This window comes from Alligator mississippiensis, chromosome 1 (assembly GCF_030867095.1).
Source record: "Alligator mississippiensis isolate rAllMis1 chromosome 1, rAllMis1, whole genome shotgun sequence".
In the NCBI taxonomy this organism is placed as follows: Eukaryota; Metazoa; Chordata; order Crocodylia; family Alligatoridae; genus Alligator; species Alligator mississippiensis.
This window is the reverse complement of record NC_081824.1, coordinates 2,236,314-2,253,093: the sequence shown is the minus strand read 5'-3', so window position 1 is coordinate 2,253,093 and position 16,780 is coordinate 2,236,314. Positions and strand designations below refer to the sequence as shown.

The 16,780-nt window shown below is 57.9% G+C and overlaps 1 protein-coding gene across 2 annotated transcripts; it reads left to right on the top strand.

Annotated features, from left to right (window-relative positions):
* Positions 1 to 3,641: 3,641 nt before the first annotated feature.
* Positions 3,642 to 9,713, top strand: LOC132250715 (major histocompatibility complex class I-related gene protein-like). Of its 2 annotated transcripts, XM_059727802.1 has the most exons (8): positions 3,643 to 3,975; positions 4,146 to 4,229; positions 4,780 to 4,887; positions 5,916 to 6,179; positions 7,315 to 7,587; positions 7,981 to 8,274; positions 8,448 to 8,534; positions 9,002 to 9,713. In XM_059727802.1, exons 1-8 carry the CDS (start codon positions 3,771 to 3,773, stop codon positions 9,016 to 9,018), a joined length of 1,332 nt encoding a protein of 443 aa, XP_059583785.1. In that variant the 5' UTR covers positions 3,643 to 3,770; the 3' UTR covers positions 9,019 to 9,713. The 2 variants fall into 2 exon arrangements, with proteins under 2 accessions (XP_059583788.1, XP_059583785.1); XM_059727805.1 differs by lacking the exon at positions 8,448 to 8,534 and having other exon boundaries at positions 3,642 to 3,975.
* Positions 9,714 to 16,780: the final 7,067 nt, after the last annotated feature.

The following is a 16,780-nucleotide window of genomic DNA, read 5'->3' as shown; positions in this document are numbered from 1 at the left end:
TGGGGTGCAGGGCCCAGAAGCCAGACTCCCCCTGCACCGATCTCCTCCACAGCTGGCAGCTGTCACCCCGCCGCGCCTTAGCACACTCAGGGACGCCCATGGCACGAGTTGTGCTTGTCTGCAGCTTGAGGTGCAGTTCCCCCAAACCCTGCGCTTATCCCCTTGAAACCTGGCAGGATTCGGGGCCACACCAGGGGCCTCCAGCCCGGCTGTGTTCGCCCCACTGTGGCTTAACACGTACATGTGACATGAGATTTGCTTTCACGAATTTGGGGTGCAGTTCCCCCAAGGCCCTTCACCAATCTTCTTGAAACTTGGCACGCTTCATACTCCCAACAGAGGCTACCAGCCCTGCAAGGTTCATCCAAAGCAGACAAAGGACAACAAAGTAGGTATTTCATTGATTCCCCATTATACCCTAAGCCCAGATCTCCAAGGCGGCCCCAAAGCTTTTCCGACACGGTTGGGAAGCTCTGAACCCTTCAGAAAGCCTCAAGAAGCCAGCGCGTCGGGCCAGACATGCTGCTTCGATGCCAAAGCCTCCAAAGCTTCTCCGGATCCGAAGCACGGTCCGAAGCCTCGCACAGCCCTAGTCGCTGTCAGTTTTGATCGACAGACTGACTCATCACAGATGAACTGAACGGTGGTTTTAGACTATTGGTGTGAAACACATTCTCTTCACACAGGCCGACAGCATGAGAACGAGTCTTGCTTATTGGAAAAATGATCTTGTTCTTTCTCTACCTGTAGAGATTAACCACTTACAACAAAACAGCTTTCTTTTTGTAGCGGATAGGAATAACATCTAGAAGTTAAAGAAGGATTCTTGTATTGCACCAATAGTTTATAGTCCCAAGATATAAATAGCATTTTATCATGCTGTTAACAGAGTTTGAGTGACAATCAGATTTCATAGTCTACCAATATCTGCACAGTGATTGAATCACAGAGTCAGAGCAGTGGGGCTGGAGGGGACCTCCAGAGGTCACACCTAGTCCGAGGATCAGCTCTGTCCAAACCATGATCCAAACTCTACATAGGACTAGCACCAACCCCGACACAACACAGACCTAACGCCTGACCCTGCCACAGGTAAAGTAGGGGAACCACAGCAGCCACTGTCCTGCCTCTATGAAATATTGCCAGTGTTTGCTCAAGAGATCCTGGGCAGGGGAGGGAAAACCCCTACAGTCCATACCAATCTCACCATGGGTAGACTTCCTTCCAGAGGCTGGGAGCCCCGACCGTGCGTGCGTGTAGGGCAAGAAGCCCCATGAGAGTGAGGGGCTCAGAGCCCACGGAGAGGGGCGAGTTATGAGGCCCTGAGAGGAAAGGGCATGAAGTGGGCCCCGGCGAGCAAGGGGGTTCAAGGGCAGGCCCTGCTGCCATGAGGGCCAGGTTAGGTCCAGGGAAGCCTGAGGCCACAAGTGGGCCAGAGGCCGATTGGATGAGACGGCTGAAGAGCCACGGGGAAACATTGGGATGAGTCAGGAGCCCCTAATTTAGAGCAGCTGGATGAATGACCTGGTGAGGGACTCGAGGCGTAGTCAATTCTACGTTCTGCTAACCGCCCGGTGCTCGGTCAGATGAGGGTCACGTGAGAGGCCCAAGAGGCCGCGCGCTTGCTGGCTGGAGAGTGCAGGGAAACAAGCCCCAGGACCCTTTGGGTGAGGGCAGGGTGAATGTGGCCCCGGGGAATGGAGGGGCGGTATGAGAGTGGCCCCACAAAGGGAGTGTGGTCCAGATACTGGTGACCCTTCCGGAGAAAACGTTATTTCTTGTGCCCAGCCTGAATTTACCCTCTCCTAGCTTGTGCCCGTTGGCTCTCCTCCTCCTGTGAGCTGCCTTCCTGAAGAGTTGCTCCTCTAGATCTTGGTGCTCCCCCCGACGTACTTGTAGGTGTCTACAAGTCACCTCTCAGCCCTCTCGTACTCAGACTGAGCAGGCCCAGTTCCCGGCGTCTCTCCCTATAGGACCTATCCTCCAGGAACCCCAGCACGGGTCTAAGGAGTATGGTACGCGAAGGCATCTTGGTTGGTACGTGCGCCCTGGGGTGGGCAGTGGGGAAGGCGCCAGGGCTGCTCTGCTGCAACAAGGGTCGGGCCCCTCGGGGCTGCCCTGTGCTTTGCCCTGGCACGCCAGCCTGTCACCAGTCCAGGCTGGAGGTGGTGTTGGCACTCTGCCCTGAAACACTGCTGGCCCTTGGTGTAGATCCTGGCTGGGCCCCGTGTACTGAGGGGGCCGTGAGCCCCGACACGCACGCACGCACGCACGCACGCACGCACACACCCCCTATATAGCAAAGGCCCACATTATAAATTAAAGCAGCCCCAGAAAGACCCAGAGACAAATACAATTAAAAACAATGCACAAATAGTTTTACTTCTGGTGAAAAAGAAAAAGAAAAGGGCACGGTAGGAAAGGCCTTTGCATGAAGCACGCGGGGTTGTGCCCTCCTGGCCCGAGTCAGAGCAGCCGCGGGCGCAGCAGGGAGTCCCCGCCCCCGGGTTCTCAAGCCAATCACTTCACCGACGAGAGAGGCAAGCCTGAGAAATGCCCCCTTTCCCGGGGTAAGAGATTTCCTCCCTGTGCCAAGTGCTTCTTGTCGGCAAACGGATGAGACGTGCGAGTCAGAGAAATTCCCCCCACCCCGACTCAGGGACTTCCCATCGCAACAAGGGGCCGGAGGAGCGGCCGTGTGGCACTCCGGGCGGGCCGGGCTGTGCCGAGCCCGGGGAGCAGTCGGAGGCAGCCGCACTCCGCTTGGACCAGCCCGGCCCGCCCGGGAGAGCTCGCTGGGTCCGGGCTCCCGGGAGCACGGCGCTGTTTCGGTAACGTTGTGCAGCGGTTTAGCGCAGGCTCGCGGCGGCGTGTGACCGCTGCGGGGGACGCGGTGTGCGGGGGGGGGAGCTCAGGGCGGCAGTGGGGGCCCGACACGTGTCCCGCAGGGTCCGTGGGGGTTGTCACCTGCCCTTGCTGACAACAGCCCAGCTCCAGCCTCCTTGCAGCCCCTGCAGGGAGCTGAGGGCTGCTCTTCATCCCCCTCGGTCTGCTCTTCTCCAGACTCCATCAGCCCAGGTCCCCCAACCTCTCCTCCCCAGTCCTGTCCTAACCATTTTGCTTGCCCTTCACTGGACTCTCTCCAACTTGTCCACGTCCTTTCTGTCGTGGGGACCCACAGCTGGACACTGGACTCCAGATGTGGCCTCCCCAGTGCTGAATAGGGGGAAGAATCACTGCCCTGGACCTGCTGGCACCAGCACCACGGGCACACTGCCGGCTCCTGTTCAGCGCCTTGTCCCCTGTCCCCCAGGTCCTTTCTGCAGAGCGGCTGCCAGCCCGTGGCCCCAGCCTGCACCGGTGCAGGGGATTGGCCCTCCTCAGAGCAGGACCTTGCACTTGTCCTTGTTGAACAAGCCCCTCATACAACAGGGCTGGTCCAGACCCAGCTGCTCTGACCCAGCTGTTCCCCCCCCCCACCGCAGACAACCTCAGCAGCTCACCTGTGGGAGGGGGGGGCAGCCCGGATGCCTGGGTACCGTGCAGGGTGCAGGGTGGCAGGAGCCTGGACACCTGGGTGCTCGGGGGGGTGAGAGCAGGGGGGTGATGAGAATATTCTCCCGCTGTTGAGGGGTTGGGGCAGAGCCGGGGGCACCAGCAACCTCCCCTGGAGCCCACCCCGGAGCTAGCCACATCTAGAGCCCCCTACCCCCAGAGCCAGCCGCAGCCCAGTGCCGGTGAGGGGCTCCACTGCGCTCTGGGAGGCAGCAATGTGGAGGAAGAGCCGGGAAAGGAGCAGAGCGGGGCCTGGCGGGGCGGGAGGGAGGCTGGGATCTCCCTGTTGTGGGGCGTGGGGAGGGGGCGGCAGCCCCCCTTACCTCTCCTGTGCTGCAGTAGGGACCCAGGCAGCGCAGGACGGGGACATGGAGATGGTGCAGGTGGGCACCCAGTGCCCGAGTGGCACCAACTCCCCTGGTGAGTTCGGGGCTTTGGGAGGAAGGCGGATGGGGCTGGGGCCCGGGGCCTGGGCTCTCTCCTGGCTCTGGGAGTGAGAGCAGGGGGCTGGAGCCCAAAGCCCTGGGCTGTCTGGCCTGGTGTGTGCGGGGAGCACTCGTGCCATGGGTTTTCCTGTCTTTCTCCCACAGAGGCCCCAGCCCCCAGCAGCAGCAGGACCAGACGGCACAAGATCCATTCCTGCCTCCGTTCAAAAGCAGTTTGGATGTGCGCTGGTACGGGGCGACCCGAGCGTCGCGGTGCCGGGCTCTGCCTGGCGCTCTTCCAGGCCTGTGCTGGGTGCCCCCCTTGCTGCTGCGTGTCTCGGGGGGTTTCCTCTGCCCCGGAGCGCTGGTGCTGCTGCAGCCCAGGCTGGGGCTGGGCCTGGGCTGCGCCAATGCTGGCGCCAACCCCGCAGGGTCCTGGCAGGAGGGTCTTGGCTCCCAGTTCAGGGTCAGGGATTTGCCCCCTGCTCAGCCTGGCCTGGGGCCTGGGCGTCTCCGACCCCCTGCAGCAGCAGGATGTGGGGAGCACACCCCCACTGCTCTCCCCGGGGCTTGGGTGATGGCAGCTGTGAGAAGTGGTTAGGGGATGGGGGCATTTGGGGTGCAGGGGCCTGATCCTGCTGCCTCATGGGGGGCGTTGAGCTGGATGTGCCCTTGGGGTCCCTTCCAGCCCCGGCTCTGGGATTTGGGACGAGGAAGCCGGGTGTCCAGGAGCAGGGAGGGAGCTGCTTCTGCTCCCCTCGCTGATTTGGAGCCTCCTCTGACCCCTGCTTCCCCCCAGGCTGCACCGTAGGGCTGGGGATCCTGGTGCCATGTCTGGTAGCGGGGCTGCGTGAGACACGAGAGACACCGCAGCCGAACAGCACCGTGGTGCCTTCCTCCAGTGCCCGTAAGCAGTGGGCAAGGGGTCTGCAGGCTCTCCCCCGTGGGAGCTGCTCTCCTGTTTTCTGGGGCAAAAGGAGTAGAAAGGAGGAGGTGGTGTTTGCTGAGGGGGCTCGGGCCCGGGGCTGAGCACTGCTGTGGCGGGGTCGGAGGCAGAGGGGGATGGGGCTGGGTGTGGGAGCAGCTGGAAGGAGCCAGAGGCTGCTCTGGGCTTTGCTCGCTTTTCTCTTTCGGATCTGCCCTGGTGCCCCTGTGCCCGGGGCAGTGCCAGGGAAAAACGACTTGCAGAAATATTGCGGGGGTCGGGGACTGGCTGGGGCTGCCCCGGTCTCGCTCCCTCGGTGCTGACTGGCAGGCCCGGTCCAAACCCTGTGCGCAGAGCGGGCCTCAGCACAGCGCTGCCCGGTCCCTGGAGCCACCCCTGGGCCCACCAGCCCATGGATGGGCACCCCGCACCTCCCCTCTCCCAGCGCGGCCGTTCCTGGCTGGGCTGCGGCTGCCCGGGGAGCTGTTGGGACTGGGAAGGGAGGACCGGCTGGCTGTGACAGGGAAGGCAGATGGGTGCAAGCCGAGGAAAAGCCAGACTCTTGTCTGCTCTGCAGGGTCTCTCCAGACCCAGGCCCTGACCAGGCAGCAGGACCGAGCCCGAGATGGGCTGAGCCCAGGCCCTTGCTGCAAGGGCCTCGCCCTCACTCAGGTGCACGACGGCTCCCCAGGACCAGGGTAGGCCGAGTGCCGGGGCCGTGCCTGGGACAGAGGGTACGAGGCAGCACGACTCGGCTGTGGGACAGGGTGTGTGGCCCCTCCAGACCAGGCCTGTGCCCTGCGGGGTCGGTCCTGTCCCTCCTCCCCGGCCCCTGCCCCGACTCAGCCGGCTCTGCCCTGTCCTGTTGGCCCCACCGCTCCCTCGCTCTGCGCCTCTGCTGCAGCCTGGTGCAGCCCCGTGTCCTTCCTCTGCGGCCCCTGCGGGAGGGGGCGGTGAGCACTGGGGGCACTGGTGTCTGCCCCAGTAATCCTGACCCGTCACTCTTGCAGGCTCCCACTCCTACCAGCATTTCTACACCGGGGTGTCAGACCCCCGCCCAGATGTGCCCAACTTCACTGCAATGAGCTATGTGGACGACCAGCAAATTCTCCACTACGACAGCGAGAGGCAGAGACAGGAGCCGCGCGGAGACTGGGTGCAGGGGGCCGTCGACCCAGACTTCTGGGACACAGAAACCAGGAGCTTGCAGCAGTGGCAGAAGAGATTTAAACAGAACCTGGTCACCCTGCAGCATCGGTACAACCAGAGCAGGGGTGAGTGTGAGCAGGCAGGTGTGAGCAGGAGGCCGTGGGGGATCCGGGGCCTGAGCGTGACTGAAGAGGGCGTGCGGGAGGCACGGGGCAGGGAGCTGGGAGTGCATTGCAATGTCTCGTGTCTGGTCCACGTGTCGCTGCAGGCAGCTCCTCCCTGCACTCGCCTTGGGCAGGGCCAGGGGCAGTGGTGATGGATCAGTCGTTGGCCAGGGGCTCAGGGGGCTGCGGAGGGAGCCGTCTCCCTCTCCCATGGGTACCATGTAAGCGGCATCCCCTGGCCTGTGCCCAGGAGACCGAGGCTCTGGTGCATCCCCAGCCCCGCAGGTCGATGCCTCAGCACTTGTTACACAGACCCCCCACCCCCGGGTGTCTGGCTCCAGCCTGGGGGTCAGGGCTGGGCTCCTGCTGCCGTGATTCAGACAGCCCTCACAGCTGGTTTTGTGCCAGGGCTGGAGCAGGGCAGGGAGGGGTTTGGAGGGCAGGAAGGGACCAGGCGATGGGAGCAGGTGTTGGTAGGCGCAGAGAAAGGGACAAGAGGAGGGAGGCAGAGACCAAAGCAGGAGTTGGGAATCCGAGGAGGAAGGACCGGACCCCCAGGAGTGTGCGGCCATGGTGGGCAGTGACTGCGGGGACTCAGATGTCTGTGCGGGGGGAGCTGTGGGGCACAGGGACCAGGCCCTGTCACCCCCCGGGTACAGACAGGGGTTGGGCTGATGGGACACGGCCCTGGGGGCACCTCCAGGGACACAGTCCAGGCCCTGCTCTGGGCAGCTGCAGCATCCACTGCTCGGGTTTTGTTCGTGGGTCTCGCTGCCCCGCGGAGAGGCTGCCCTGCCCCGTGCTGCTCCTGCACAGAGAAGCACCGCTCTACTTTCCATCCTGCGCTTGTCCTGGCCGGTTTCACCTGCCCCTTCCTCCACCCAGCCTTGCCCTTCCACTTCCAGGGGTCATTCCCAGGTGTGCAGGGTCTACAGTTGTGTCCCCTCCACCTTCTTCTCCATGACTAGACCCTCAACCTGTCCTCATGCTGCTCCACCATAGGGTCGGCTCTGCCCCTGCCCAGCCCGGCAGCCCTCGGGCACCTGCTCCCTGGGGCTGTGACCCTGACCAGGGCCTGGATCTGTGCTTGTTTCAGGGTCTCACACTCTCCAGTTCATGTACGGCTGTGAGGTTGGTGAAGACGGCAGCACTGGAGGCTACATGCAGGTTGGCTACGACGGGGGAGACTTCATCAGCTATGACCTGGGAACGTGCACCTGGGTAGCAGGAACAACACAGGCCCGGGTCACCCAGCAGACCTGGAATGAGGATAAGATCCTTCTTCAGCTCACAAGATCCTACCTGGAGGAGACCTGCATTGTGTGGCTGCGGCAGTACCTGCAGCACGGGGAGGCAGCGCTGCAGAGCAGTGAGTCCCAGTGTCACCGCCCAGGGCAGCACTGACTGGGGCACCCCCACCCTGGGGAACCCCCTCTGTCCACGGTGGCGGTTGCTGTGTCTCAGTCCTGCCACTGGGCAAGGCCCCAGAGCTGCTGTGGGACACGGTGCCCCTGTCCCTGGCTGCGTGTCTGAGAACCAGGGATCAGGTTATGGGACCCCGTTCCTGCAGCCCCGAGCCCAGCGCAGCGGTGTGTCCCATCCAGTGTGCCCCCACCCAGCACCATCTGGTCCTGCCTGAAATGGGCACTGGAGCCAGTTTGTGTGGCCCATTGCAGGGCCCAGCCGGGCTCCTGGTAGGGGTGCTGAGGGCTCAGCAGGGGCGGTCACTCTAACGGGGGTCTCCTCCCTCCCTCCCTCCCAGAGCACCCCGTGGCAGAGGTGAGCCACAGGCCCTTGTCCTGGGACGGACGCACCGCCCTGTCCTGCCGGGTGCACGGCTTCTATCCCAGGGACGTGGCCGTCGTCTGGCTGGAGAACGGGGAGGCGCAGCCCCAGGAGACGAGATCTTCATGGGTCCTTCCCAGCGGAGACGGGACCTACCAGACCTGGGCCACCATTGAGATCGACCCGAGCAGCAACCACGACTACACCTGCCGCGTGGAGCACGTGAGCCTGGGTGCAGCCCTGACAGTGTCCTGGGACAAAGGCAGGAGCAGTGAGTGACCCCTGCACGGGGAGTGGGGGATGACTGACCCTGGGCTATGTGGGGAAGGGATTGGGGGGTCGAAGGGTGCAGGGGGTACTGATGGGGAGGGGGCACCGGACCTGTGCAGCGTTGGGGGCAGGTCTGGGGGTTCCCCTCGCTCACAGGCCCCTTCCCTCTTCCAGAGCCCAACCTGATGCTGATTGTGGGCACTGTGATCGGTGTCGTCGTGCTGGTCATTGCCGGGGCGGGCGCAGCTGTTCACTGGCGCAGTAAGTGCCGGGCGAAGCCCTGGGGCCGAGGCCATGCCCAGGCCTTGGGGCGGGGGAGCAGGGAGGACTCATCACCGCTGTGCCTGGACCTGGGGGAAGGGGGATTCTCCGGTCCACGTGCCCCCGGGGCGGCAGCAGCCAGACCCCAGCATCAGCGGTGCGAGGCTGCCTTGCTGGGGGCCCCCAGGGCTGGTCTTGGCCTGTTGGACTGGGGGGGCATCCAGGTCTGATGTGGGGGCTAGGAGGAACTATTCCCCTCCAGCCCAGTCCAGTGTGTGGGGTGGGCAGGGCTGAGTCCAGGCTGGCCCTGGGCTGAACTGGATTCCCCTGGGTTTAAGCAGGGGTGGGGCAGGGATGTCACAGGTTGGTGTTTCCCTGGGGGGTGCTGGGGGTCTTCTCCCCCTTTCCCCCCAACACTCACTCCTCCAAAACTCTTCCCCCCCATCCCCGATATCTTGCTCACCAAGGACGTACCCTTCACTGAGGAGGATTGATGTTGCTGCTGCTACGTGGAAAAAGGAAACCCCCGAGGAGCAGCGGAGCTGACGCCACACACTGCTCTTGCCGGGAACATCGTCCCTGCTCCCAGCCGCGCAGGCGTGAAGGCTGCCACCTTGGAGACGTTTCTGGACATCTTGCATCGCGGTGCAGCTGCTGCTACGCAGTGGTGACCGGGGCGGCATCCGGGTGGGAGGGGAGGGCACTGGCTGGCGTGACGATGCTGCAGGGCATCTCTTTCCAGCCAAGACAGTGTTATAATTGATGAGCCCTGCTTGCTTCCTTGGATGTCTTCCCTCCAGCTGCCCCCTGCCAGGGGCCTGACTGCAGCGATGGTATGAAGTGCACACAGATTTTGTGATGATCTAATAGTCCTTATAACTTATAGTCCCGTTTTTACATTGTGCTTTTAGCATAAATGCATCTTTTGCATCAATTACACTTGAATTAAGGTTTGGGATGGTTTTAAAATGGTATTTTTTTAATATGGAGCCTGAGTGTACACGGTTTGTACTTTCCTCTCCAATTGAGGGAATTATTGGCGGGGCAGCGCACTGCGGAGGGACACAGCAGCCCAGCGGCCACCTCTGTCCCCTATAGAGTCAGGTCCAGTCAATCAGTTACTTACCTATGTACAGATTTATTATCACAACAAAACCATTAAAGGGGTAAGGACATAGATTATATATATTTGTACACGTTTACCAAACAATAAACAATATATATATATACACCACACCAGTTTGGTGGGTGGGAGCCCTCCCCTGGGGGACCGTCTCTCCAGGGTAACTTCCTACTACTCCGCAGTCCCGGAGGGTTGCTCTTGTTCTCCAGGTCAGGCTCTGTCCCCGCCGGGTTTTCCTGCCGCCTGACTGTGCTGCCGCCGTCCTGGCTTAGGGCCACAGGCACCGCTGCGTGTAGTGGACGCTTCATTTTGTGCTGGGGGTCGGAGGCCTGGACAGCCTTGTGCAGCACCAGGGCTCGCTCTGTTCCTGCACCCTCTGGGCTGTGTCGTCTGCACTGAGCGGCTGCCCTTGTCAGCAGCTGTAGACCGGAGCCACCTCAAGCAGCTCCCAGGGTCTCTCATCCTCCGTGCAGCGCCTCCTGCACCGAGCTCCCAGCCTTGTTCCAGGGCTTGAGCGCCCAAGCCCCACAAGCGCTCCCAAGGTCCTACTCCGTGCACTGGCCTGTGCACTGTGTCTCTGGCCGCGTGCCAGAGGTTGCAGACCTGAGCCACCTCACGCGGCTCCCAGGGCCTGGATGCTGTGTGCCGTGCTGCACACCGAGACCCTAGCTACTGGAGCTGTGTGCTGTTCCCCATGGATGGAAGTCTTCTGGGCGCTTCTGGGTCCGGCTTCACCCGGCTGAGCAGCTCTCCTCTGCTCTTCTAGCCCCGACGGATCTCCTCTTGCTGCCTCCTGATTGGTGGATGGGTTCCACCAATCAAAACAGCAGGGACCTGAGCAGATCATCAAGTCCAACCCCCTGCCATGGTCAGGAAAGGATGCTGGGGTCAAATGACCCCAGATGGCAGACATCATTAGCAATTCTTCACCTCAGTTTTCTTGGGGAGAGACCGGGACTCCCCCACTGTGATTCATGACAGACTCGAGGGGAACGCCCCAAGACCTAAGGTTGAGGAGGACCGGGTTAGAGAGCTACTGAAGGGGCTGGATGTGTTCAAGTCAGCAGGTCCACATGCTCTCCACCCCAGGGTGTTGAGGGAGCTAGCAGGGGTTATTGCAGGGCCCTTGGCACGGCTGTACGAGCGCTCGTGGTGCTCGGTCCAGGTGCCAGGTGATTGGAAGATAGCCAATGTGGTCCCCATCTTTAAGAAAGGGAGGAGGGAGGACCCGGGCAACTATAGGCCTGTCAGTCTTACCTCAATCCTGGGGAAACTCTTTGAGAAGATCATCAAGGAGCACATCTGTGATGGGCCGGCATCTGGGATGATGCTCAACGGCAACCAGCACGGTTTCATTAGGGCAGGTCATGTCAGACCAACCTGACTGCCTTCTATGATCAGGTCACAAAAGCATTGGACACAGGTGTCGCCGTGGATGTAGTCTTTCTGGACTTCAGCAAGGCCTTTGACACTGTCTCCCACCCCATCCTTGTTAAAAAACTAGGCGACTGTGGCATCAATGGCTACACGGTTAGATGGATTGCTAATTGGCGGAAGGGTCGGACTCAGAGGGTGGTGGTGGATGGGTCATATTCGACCTGGGGGGAAGTGGGAAGCGGAGTCCCCCAGGGCTCGGTCTTTGGCCCGCGCTGTTCAATTTCTTTATCAGCAATTTGTACGATGGGGTGAAAAGCAACCTGTTCAAATTTGCTGATGATACCAAAATTTGGGGTGAGGTGGGCATGTTAGCAGGGAGGGAAAGACTTCAGCAAGACCTGGATAGGTTGCAAGGGTGGTCTGACAAAAACAGGATGCGTTTCAATACAGACAAGTGCAGGGTGCTGCACTTGGGCAGTAGTGACCACCAGCACACTTATAAGATGGGAAACTCCCTTCTTGAGAGCACGGAGGCAGAAAGGGATCTTGGAGTCATCATTGACTCCAAGATGAACATGGGCTGACAGTGCGAGGTCACTGTTGGCAGGGCTAACCGGACCCTATCATGCATCCACAGGTGCATCTCAAGTAGGACCAAGGAGGTGATCCTCCCCCTCTACACGACACTGGTCAGGCCACAGCTGGAGTACTGTGTCCAGTTTTGGGCACCCCACTTCAAGAGGGATGTGGATAACATGGAGAGGGTCCAGAGGAGGCCACCCGCATGATCCAGGGACAGCAGGGCAGGCCCTACACTGAGAGGCTGCGGGACCTAAACCTATTCAGCCTTCTCAAGAGAAGGCTGGGGGGGGGGAGGGGGTGACCTGGTGACTGTCTATAAACTCACTAGGGGGGACCAGAAGGGTTTGGGGGAGACCTTGTTTCCCCTAGCACTCCCCGGGAAAACAAGGAATAACGGCCACAAGTTGTTGGAGAGTAGGTTCAGATTAGACATCCGTAGGAACTACTTCACAGCAGGACGGCTAGGATCTGGAACCAACTTCCAGGGGAAGTGGTGCTGGCTCCTACCCTGGGGGTCTTTAAGAAGAGGCTCGATGCCTACTGGCTGGGGTCACTTGAGCCCAGTTTCTCTGCTGCCCAGGCAGGGGGTCGGACTTGAAGATCTACAAGATCCCTTCCGACCCGACTTCTATGAATCTATGATTCTATGACCCTGGCTCGGAGATTATCTAGCCTCCTTTTGAAGACCCCCAGGGTAGGGGCGAGCACCACTTCTCTTGGAAGTTGGTTCCAGATCCTAGCCGCCCTGACTGCAGTAGTGTCTCCTGATGTCCAGCCTGAACGTACTCTCTGTCAACTTGTGCCCGTTATTCCCAGTTACTCCAGGTAGTGCTTGAGGAAACAGGGTCTCTCCTGTTCCCCACTGGTCCCCCTGGCAAGTTTATAGATGGCCACCAGGTCCCCTCTCAGCCTTGTCTTGTGGAGGCTGAACAGGTTCAGGTCCCATCACTCTCCTCGTAGGGCCTGCCCTGCTGCCCCCTGACCATGCGGGTGGCCTCCTCTGGACCCTCTCCATGCTGCCCACATCCCTCCTGAAGTGCGGTGCCCAGACCTGGATGCAGTACTCCACCTGCGGCCTGACCAGTGTCGCATAGAGAGGGAGGATCACCTCCTTGGAAATGCTCGTGATGCATCTGTGGATGCATTTGTTGTTTTTATTTAGGTTTCAATGTATAGGTTTTATTACTGACCTGTTTACATTCAGTTTAATTGTGATAAACAGGATTTGTTCTGGATGTGACACCATAATGCGAGAAGTCTGGAGAACTTTTTGTTGTATATTTAAGGTAAAATATTCTCATTTTTACCATGCCTGAATTTTTTTAAGTAGTGTTATCTTGACAGAGTTGTTTTTTTTTCCAGTTTTGGTCGATAAGACTTGACTTCTTTTCTTTTTGAATTATTTTTTATTAGTGTCTGAACCTCATGTTTGTGCTTGACTAGCAAGGAAAGTTCAGGTTAGACTCGGTTTTGAACATTTTTAAACAGTTTATTATCAATTGGACGGAATTTTTTACCTGGGATGAGTGAAGCTATGTTTGGGGTTTTTTAATAGTAAATGAATAAATCAATAAATATCAGGCCTCCATGAGGGGTGCAGATGCACCTGCCCTGGCTCCACTCAACGGATAGCCATGGGGGCTATCTCCAGAGAGCCCAGCGGCTGTTCAACTCTGCACCAACACCGAGTCACACGTGGTGTTTCACAGCAGTAATTTTTTAAAATGCTACAAACTCAACAAAGACAGACATGTGGGGAAAGGGGATCCCACCAGGTCCCTCTCAGCACCCCTGTGTCCCGGGCAGGCTCTGCTGGGACAAAGCCCCTGGACCTGGAGCTCCAGGAGCTCTGCAAGCCCTGACTGGAGCCCCAGTGCCGCAGCAAGGAGCAGGTCCTGGAGCTGGTGGTGCTGGAGCCGTTCCTGGCCATCCTGCCCCGGGGATGCAGAGGGATGCCTCCGTCCCAGCAGGGTCAGGTGAGGTGCTCCGTGCAGGGCAGGGGCCTGGGCCTGGGCCTGGGGCATGAGGTTTTGGTATTTTTTAAGGGAAATGTTTGTGTTCCACCTGAATCAGGCAAATCAATTTGAAATTGGTGAGTCAGTCCAGAGCCAAAAGTGGCCCTCCTACCGGCAAACATCCTCCACGCCGGCCTGGGGCTTCAGATGTTTCCAAATCCTTTGTCGGGCATCCCGCGTGCAGGCCCATGCCCAGAGGCTTGGGGTTAGGATGCCCCAAAGTTTCACTTGTCCTCAGCCGTACGGCCACAGGAGCAAACTAGGGAGGAGTCTCCCATTTCCATAAAGTGGGCATAAAGCCAAGATCTTCCTGCATGTCCTGCATTTGCCAGGAGGAGATTTAGGGTTCCTGCCTCAAGAGATGCTGCCTCAGCTACCCGAAGGAGTGAGCCAATATTGCATGTAAAGATAGTGAAGGTGAGCAGTCCTTCTGGTTGCTTTTTGACAACTGAAAACTATGTCTGTGTGATAAAAGTGCTTGCTGAAGGCTCTATGAAGATTAAGCCAAGTGTTTTTCTGTATTTGTTTAGCTATCAAGGTATATCTTGTTGCTAAGAGCCTAATTAAATTTTAAGATGTAATAAGGCCTTGTATAAAGTAAGGCCTAGTAAATTTAGCAAAGCCTTGAAGTAGTAAGGCCCTGTGGAGCAGTTAAAATTAACCGTATCAAAAGGAATGCAAGGCTTGTACTGCTATTGGTCAGTCTAAGGACAGTTGAAGTAAAAAGAATCTGAGTGGCTGTAAGTTATCAGTACCGTTCAGAAGCTATAAATTGGCTGGAACATCCGGAAATCATTAAGAAGGAAGATACAGCTCAGTGAAAAGGATTAATTAGGTGTTGACCTGGATAAGTGGGCCTGTGGATCTCGAGGAGCCCAAGGAATGTATACCAGGGTCCTTCCCAGTACCTCTTGGACAGCACTGATCGGGGACGCCTGACTGGCAGGGTTTCTAGAGTCCTAGGGAGCCCAAGCCCCTCACCCCGGTATGAGATGCCAGTGATGTAGGCAGAGGGAGCGGGTTTCCCCTCTCCCTCAGGAATGTATCCAGCGCAGGTTACCTAAAGAGATAGGGTAGGGTGTGTACCACCTGCAGGGCCCATACTAACCAAGATCTCACAAAGAAGAGTTTTTGGGGAGAGACAGAGGTGGCCTTCTGCCACAGTCCACCCACCTCCCTGTAGACTTGTCCAGCCCAGGAGCCTCCAATTGAGTCAAGAGAATCATGTGGGAAACATAATCAAAGCTTTACTGAAGTCCAAGTAAATGACATCAACTCAAGTCCCTCCTCCAGATGGTTAGTTACCTGGTCATAGAAGGATACAAAGTTTGGCAGCCATCACGAGAAACTGGACCACAGTTACAGATGGCTATAAGCTGTGGAGGACAGATTGAGTGGACAGAAGGGGTGGGGGTGTCGCTCTCTATGTCAAGGAAAGATACGTGTCTCTGCAAGCTGACATTGGCACCTAGGGTGGGCGATTGGAGACCATCTGGGTTAAAATCCATGGGGAACACGGCACAGGGGACACAATGGTGGGAGTCTACTACAGACCCCCTGTGGCAGAAAGCCACATTTGCTTCTCCCCCAAAACTCTGCTCTGTGACAACTGTGATTAGGATGGGCCTAGCAGAGAGAGACATCCTTACCTTATCTCTTTGGGTAACCTGAGCTGGATACGTTCCTGAGGGAGGGGGGAAACCTACTCCCTCTGCCTCCGTGACTGGCATCACATACCTGCGTGAGGGGCTTCCTTTCTGGTGGGCTAGAGTCTGCCCAGCAACTAGTAATGCATTTCAAATTGGTTGGCTCACAGCCAACCCATTGGACCAGATATATGAGGTCACAAGGGCTATATAAGTTAAGGACTGCCCAGGAGGACGGGGGCAGCAGCCATGAGGGATACTCAGGAACAAAGAAGAGCTGTACCATCTGAAACTTGCTCTCTCTCTCAAAACTCATGATCAAGGAACTGCTTGCCTCCAGAGGGAATCCCCCACAGCCTCTGGATGATACTTGTGAGTAAGGTAACTGAGATCCAACTAGATATATAGCTTGCAGTAACTCAGATGCGAGATCAAAGGCTACCCCCGCCACAGGAGTTTGGTCTATGGGATTTCTCTGGTATTGCTCTCCCCTGGACCCTATTCTATCCCGATCCTCTGTAACCAATAATGTTCTCCTTTGTGACTGGTGTAGGAGACTTATTGAGGGGTGGGTTTAATTATGCCTAGGAGGCCCCTTGGGTCTGCGGACTAAGGGAGACTATCCTTTTTGACTCCTGACTTGGGGAAGTGCCCCATGTTCTTGTATGGAGTCGAGTACCCATAGGACTCTTAGACCTGTGTTTCCTCAAGGACACAGGCCCCAGACAGTCCCATCTCGGGGTGGTGGCAGCACACGTTACCCCCGGACTCTGTGGTGGAGCTCAAAATGGGGTCTGTCAGGGCTTAGGAGCCCCTGGAGAGACACGTGGAGTCTGGAAGGTGGACAGGCGTAGTGAGGTGGGAGGCTCAATGAGGAGCTCCCCCCACTGGCCCACCCTACCCTCCACCAATGAGCAGGAGGGAAAGGGGAAACCTGGAAGATTAAAGGAGCCACAGCGCACCCCACTTCTGCCGTGAATTCAGTAGGTCCCTACCTATCTTGATACATATGAAGATAGTGGAGCAAGTCTTCAGCGCACCTATATCTAAGCACCCAGACTCTAACAGGTAAGACGATAATAAGGAATAGCCTATAGGGATTTGTGGATAGCGGGGGAGGAGTGAATGAGACACATCTCAATATGATGGATCTAGGATTTTGAAGCAAGGGGTGCAGATGGTGGGGCAAATCATTATATATAATAGAACAGGTATTCTTTATCCAGTTAAAAAGATAGTAGAAGCTTTGCCAATATGCCGAGGGCCTAGGGACACAGCTACGTTATTTATTTTGAAATCAAAGCAAAACAAATATCATTTAACTGGACTGTGCAAGTATTTGCTATGTTATATAGTAAGTATAAAACCCACAGCCATATAAGCAAAAAAAAATCAAAAGATGTTACAGGGGTTTAGGTTGTAGCTGTGTTGGTCTAAGGACATGGGCAGACAAGGTTGCTTGGGTGAATTTGATATCTTTTATTCCACCAACCCAAATGGTTG